At 41.7% G+C, this 6,000-nt stretch overlaps 1 protein-coding gene across 4 annotated transcripts in view; it reads right to left on the bottom strand.

The window, feature by feature from the left end:
• Positions 1-1,119: 1,119 nt before the first annotated feature.
• Positions 1,120-6,000, bottom strand: part of TMEM181 (transmembrane protein 181) — a 183,145-nt gene continuing 178,264 nt past the window's right edge. For 3 of the 4 annotated variants that reach the window (XM_088457424.1, XM_088457423.1, XM_088457426.1), the window contains one exon: positions 1,120-2,286. In XM_088457424.1, coding sequence (XP_088313550.1) covers positions 2,187-2,286 — 100 coding nt within the window. In that variant the 3' untranslated portion in view covers positions 1,120-2,186. The remainder of the gene's footprint in view (positions 2,287-6,000) is intronic. The other variant, XM_088457425.1, reaches the window with a different exon arrangement.

The raw sequence follows: 6,000 nt of genomic DNA, 5'->3' as shown, positions 1-6,000 counted from the left end.
ATGAAAACAACTGCTCGATTACAATGTCGTAATCGTGCAGTCGTTTCCATGTCTATTTAGTGGATGTGTGCCTTTATAATCACAATTTCATATTCTATTTCTGATTATTCTTCAGACAAAGGTTTAATTTTCTTTAAATATGAAGTGCTACCCACAGCTCAAGACGTATACTCCAAATCAACATAAGAAAGAAGAGATGCTTCCAGGGTGCACAAAGACCCATAGTCATTTAAAAGAACAAATACTTTATTAATATGCATTAAAAGGGTATCTTATTGATATAATAAATGCAGTGAAATACTGTAATGTATATTGTGTGTAATGAGGACAATTAAAATAAGTTCAATATTATGGCTCCTGTCTCAAATTGTTCTTACTATAAGTCACATTTATTCAGGCTCAATTATACAGATCTACATATTATCCATGGAGTATACTGGACCCCACTGAGGCTGATTAAACTGGGCCATACTACTTCCACATCCTCTCAAAAAATGTGGCGTTTGTGATGCAGGATACTGGTCATGCCCCATGTTGGCTGTGTTTTGGTTCACTGTATAAAGGATACTGGGATTCGTACCCATCTGTGGTATCTTTGGTTTTCATCTCAATGATGTATTAGGTCAATAGCTACAGTAATAATTTAAGAATCTAGTTCTGGCCAGAGTATGCATGGTTAGGCGGTGGATGGCTCCTCAAGCTTCTACGTTTCAGAGTTGCTGACCCTGGTCAATTATACAATTGCCCATGAACATTTTATGTATAATAATAAATGGAAATGGCCTGGAAAACCCCCAGAGTTTGGTCCCTATGCCAACCCTCTAGATAAGTTTTGGAGCTGGAGCCCCCCTCAGTCTAGAGACGATGTGTCCCCCGTGGGTCCTACGTTTGCTCCGTTGCTTCAGGTTGTTCTTCGGCCCTCACTGTTGATCTTTTATAGTCACTGTGCTGTCATGTAGTTACCCTTGTATTGCTACTTAACATCTGAAATGCATGTCTATTGTGCTATCTGGTCACAGCTCTTTTTGCGGTCTATTGCTTTTGATGTATTTTATGTATGCGTTTTGAAAAAACATTTCAATAAATACATGAAATCTGAAAAAACACAAAACATACATCTTCAGGTCATTACAAAATTTATTTTTGCTATTTTTGGCCCAGAAGACTGCGGATTGCAACAATTAACCAATAAGCATACTGCATATTTAAAATAAAATTCTGTAACGGCATCCATGCAGGAATAAACTTATATTGAAGAACTTACAAATCTTCTGGTGGTTATTGGTGCCGAAAGAAATCTGAAATATTCTATGATCTTTATTTACGTTTTTATTTACAGTATTCATATTAAAAAGGACTATTCACAACAAAAATGTAAACCTATTTAGCACAATACATTTTTTTTATTGGCAGACCAATGATTAAACCACCATAATCTCTTCACACCTGAAACCACCCTCCCACCGATGCTGCAGCACAGATGTAATACAATGGAGTACATACACCAGTATACAGAGAGGCTTTACATGGAGAGATACCGGAAGAGGGAAATGCCATCAGTCTGCTACAGGTTACTTCATCGTACCTTTAAATGTTAAAGCAAATGTCCCTTTTTAACAGAGTGCATATAAGTTATACATGTTTAAATATTGCACTTCTGCATTACAATGCACCTTCATATAAACCTGTTTTACCCCCTTAAAAGAGAATGGATAAATTGTATGGATGGATGGACATTACACCAACATTCAGAAAGAAAATGTGCAGCATAATTCTTCAAATACCACTTTGCTGAAGAATAAAGTAACGGAATAATTAAAACATAGACAAATAAGTCACAAGTTACAGAGGACTAATGTCAATTAAGAATCAGGTTTCAAAAAAAGTATGGGGTAAGGGATAAAACAAAAAAGTGCCCGGAGTTCAGTGTGCTTTGGAAGTAATAATTGTTACTGGTCTGTTTGTGACCCCAGATAAACACAAAGCAGACTTCTGCCCATCACAAGACACCCCTGTATCATCACATACAGTTTTAGACTCGTTCATTATAAAAACAACAAAAACACAAACATAAAAATCCTCCGTGGAAAGAGCAGCATTCCATGATAAACAGAGGTGTAGCAAAAAGAAATAGTTCTTTCTAGGGAATGTTTCCTCCTTTTTGTGAAGGCACTCGTCCCAACAGCTCACATCTCAGTCACTGTCCGACTCCTCTTTATATTTGGCTCTGATGGTTTGTCCGTTCTGAAGAGGCATCTCTTCATAGTCACTCCTGTGAATAGCAATCTATATGTGAGAACAATAAATTTATATATATATATATATATATATATAGATATATATATATATATATATACACACACACACACACACACACACACACATACATATACACACACACACATATACATACACACACTTATTGCTTTTGTATTTATAGCTTATGTTTGTATAGCTGAGGGAAAAATCACTAAGGAGATTTCCCAACCCTTCTAAAGACGACCGTGGAAGTGTTCCCTACAGTAACCAATCAGATTTTAGCTATCATTTTATGGAAAGTATTACATAAAATCTGATTGGTTGATATAGGCAACACTTTTGCTTGTCCTCTTTAGAAGGTTTAAAAAAATCTTTCCTCAATCACATTTGGCCAGCCAGCCACTCTTATTCCTTTTTTTTTTTTATCTTTTTCCCACTTTATCCCAGTTATGAAACCAAGCAAAGCGGAGCTTATCCCTCTTTTTACGAGCTTCAGAGAGAGGAGTCGTCACTGAGGAAGTTTGTGTCTACATATGGGCAAAGCTGGCATGCAAAACAAACCTGCAATGGCATTTTCAGGAAAATGTTCCAGTGAGGGGCCTTCATGGGCTGCAGAGGGACTTTGCTCTTGGTAAAAGGTAAGTAAACTCATTTGTAGAATTGTATGCATTTTGGTAGATTTAAATGTATATTTACAAAACAACGGCTTTTGCCAGCACTTCTTGGCAGATTCGACCTCAGAATTTAAAGCAGCACTAACAAGTGCAAAGCCTAGCTTGTTTTTAATTTAATATTAGTACCATTTTAAATTCTGAGGTTAAACACGGTCGAGAAGTATAATGCAAAGCACTGTATCATATTTAACACTACTTACTTCTCTGTATCCTCTCAGAGAGCATTGCATGGAGTTTGAACATCTCACAACCAGCACAAGGCCACTGTTGTTGTCCTCTAGTTATAAAATATAAAACCTTTATACTAGCATTCCTACAAAGAGGAGCAGACAGGAAACCTACACAAACATTTGAAAAATATGCAAATATGTTTTGAAACCAGTAGCTAAAATTTTGTCAAATGAAAGCACAACATGACCAATGGTAAAATGCTTCAGCTGACAGTCTGACAGTATTGTAGTCCTACTCACATAAACCTTGCTTCTTGATACCACATGGGGTCGCCATTGTCAAGCTAGAACTGCATATTATTCCTTTTCTATATAAAAGTGCTAGCTTGTAAATGCCCCGATTTCTTAATGTTTATAATAGTGGAAATTACAAGGTGGAAGTTTTAAGATGGCTTTTTATTGCCTTCCCCTGCTTTGTAACAGTCAGCTGCAGGGGAACAGAGAGGGGGGGTACTCTTTGCCTGGGCTTCTTTGGGAGGGGCCCGAGTCAGTTGCATAGACATCGGGCAGGGCATAAGCAGCAGCAGTCTCCTCTCTCCCCCTGCATGATGTAGTGGGCAGGTAAGTAGTGTTACGGGGAAGAAATCGCACTGACACCCCCCTCCCGGAACCACCACCGGCTGAGTTTTGCAAGGCACTGCGTAAAGTGTTTTTAAACATTAGTTCTGGAAGGGGGCGTGGGATAGCCTCCCCCAGTTTGGCCACGCTCTCTTGAGGGCCTTGGTCAGCTGCACAAAATCCAGAATGATTAGAAGGGACTACTGTGTCTATGTACTAAGCCATGGAGATAAAATACCAACCAATTAGCTCCTACTGTGTAGAAATGACAGTTATAAGCTGATTTGTTGGGACTTTCCTCAGTCTACTTTATATCTCTCCAAGGCTTAGTAAAAAGCACAATTCATGGAGTGTTGGAAGGTACCCATCTCAGATTGGTGAAACGCTGGCCTGTGCACAAATCAGATGGCTGGAAATGATCTACTAGTTGTGTCAGCATCCCAGACCCAGCTATATTTAACTTCAGTGCCCCAAGAGACAGCGTGGCAATACAAGAGAGGTAATTAATAGAGTGTCAACACCAGAGAGCTGGACTCTGTACTGCTGAACTGCGGTATTGAAGTGCCCTGCAGTTTGCAATGGAGTACCCCCTTGCATTGTATAAATGTCACTCGAATGTTCTCTGCATGGTCTATATTCTACACTGGATAGAGGTCAATTGAATGTGTTCAACCTAAACAATGTATTGTGTGTATGTGAGTTATACACCAAGGCTTCTCAGTTACGTCACAAGCCATAGGCCGAAGGAGGAGAAGAAAGAGAGAGAAGAAAGATCTGGACACTCACGAGAATCACATTCTCACCATAGGGAGACAGAAAAAACGGTGATCAGAATAAAGCCCATCTGCAGTACAGGTGCGACAGGGCGGGAGTCCTGTGGAACCCTATGGACTTCGTAGAAATAGAGATAACAAGGGTAAGTTCTTACCATATCTCTTATTTTCTACTGCAGGGTCCATAGGGTATCCACAGGATACCTTGGGGATGTCCCAAAGCAGTATCCTTCAAGGGTGGGGACGCTCCTGTGCTGAGAGGAGAATCCGCCGCCCGAAGGAAGCATCATGAGAGGCAAAGGTGTCAAACACGTAATAACTCACAAAGGTACGGACAGAAGACCACGTATCAGCCTTGCAGTATCTGAACTGCAGAGGCACCAAGTCTAGCTGCCCACGAAGGACCCACAGACCTAGTGGAATGAGCCCTCACAGAGGAGGGAACTGAAAGACCTTCATGAAGATAAGCTTCGGAAATTTCCATACGAATCGAGCCTGCCAAAGTCTGCTTTGAAGCAGGCCAACCCTTTTTACGGAAGCCATAGAGGACAAAAAGCGTCCGACTTCGTAAACGAAAAAGTGCGATCCACATAAATCTTTAAGGCCCGCACAACATTCAAAGTGGCTTCACCCACTGAAAGTCCAGGTGAATTGAAAGCCGGCACAAAAATGTCTTCATTGATGTGAAAACTGGATACCACTTTGGGAAGAAATCCCGGACGAGTGCGAAGCACCGCCCTATTCCTATGAAAATTCAGAAAAAGGGGGTATACAAGAGAGAATCCCTAAATCCGAAACCCTTCTGGCCGAGGCAATGGCCAGAAGGAATATGGTTTTAGCTGTAAGCCATTTAAAGTCCATTGAGTCCAGTCGTTTAAACGGCGGTCCCTGGAGAACTCTCAGGACCGCAGCCCAATTCCAAGGCGCCACCGGTGGAACAAAAGGTGGCGGAATGCGAAGAACACCTCGCATAAAGGTGTGCACATCAGAGAGCGCAGCAATCCTACGATGAAACCAGACTGACAGGGCAGACACCTGCACTTTCAGAGAAGCCAGACGAAGCCCATGATCCAGTCCAGCCTGTAGGAAAGCCAACACCCTAGACAGGCGGAACCCCCTAGGGGAATACCCTCTAGGTCTACACCACCGGAAGAAAGTATGCTACACACGATGGTAGATTCTTGCCGAGGAAGGTTTACGAGCTCTTAGCATGGTTTGCACCATGGAGCCAGAAAACCCTCTGGACCTTAGCATGACCGTTTCAACAGCCACGCCGAGTCAGGTCCGGGTGAAGACAAGGACCCTGTGACAGCAGATCCGGTCGTAATGGTAACCTCAGAGGAACGTCTGACAGACAGACTCTGGAGGTCGGAGAACCAGTGCCGTCTGGGCCACTCGGGAGCTATCAACAGTAGCGTACCTCCTTCTTGTTTTGAATTTCCGTATTACCCGCGGAAGAAGGGAAAACGGAGGGAAAAGGTAGGCAAACTGGAACGTCTACTGGAC

This window comes from Taudactylus pleione, unplaced genomic scaffold, assembly GCF_031769625.1.
Source record: "Taudactylus pleione unplaced genomic scaffold, aTauple2 ptg000760l, whole genome shotgun sequence".
NCBI classification, from domain to species: Eukaryota; Metazoa; Chordata; class Amphibia; order Anura; family Myobatrachidae; genus Taudactylus; species Taudactylus pleione.
This window is presented reverse-complemented; position numbering and strand designations above follow the sequence as displayed.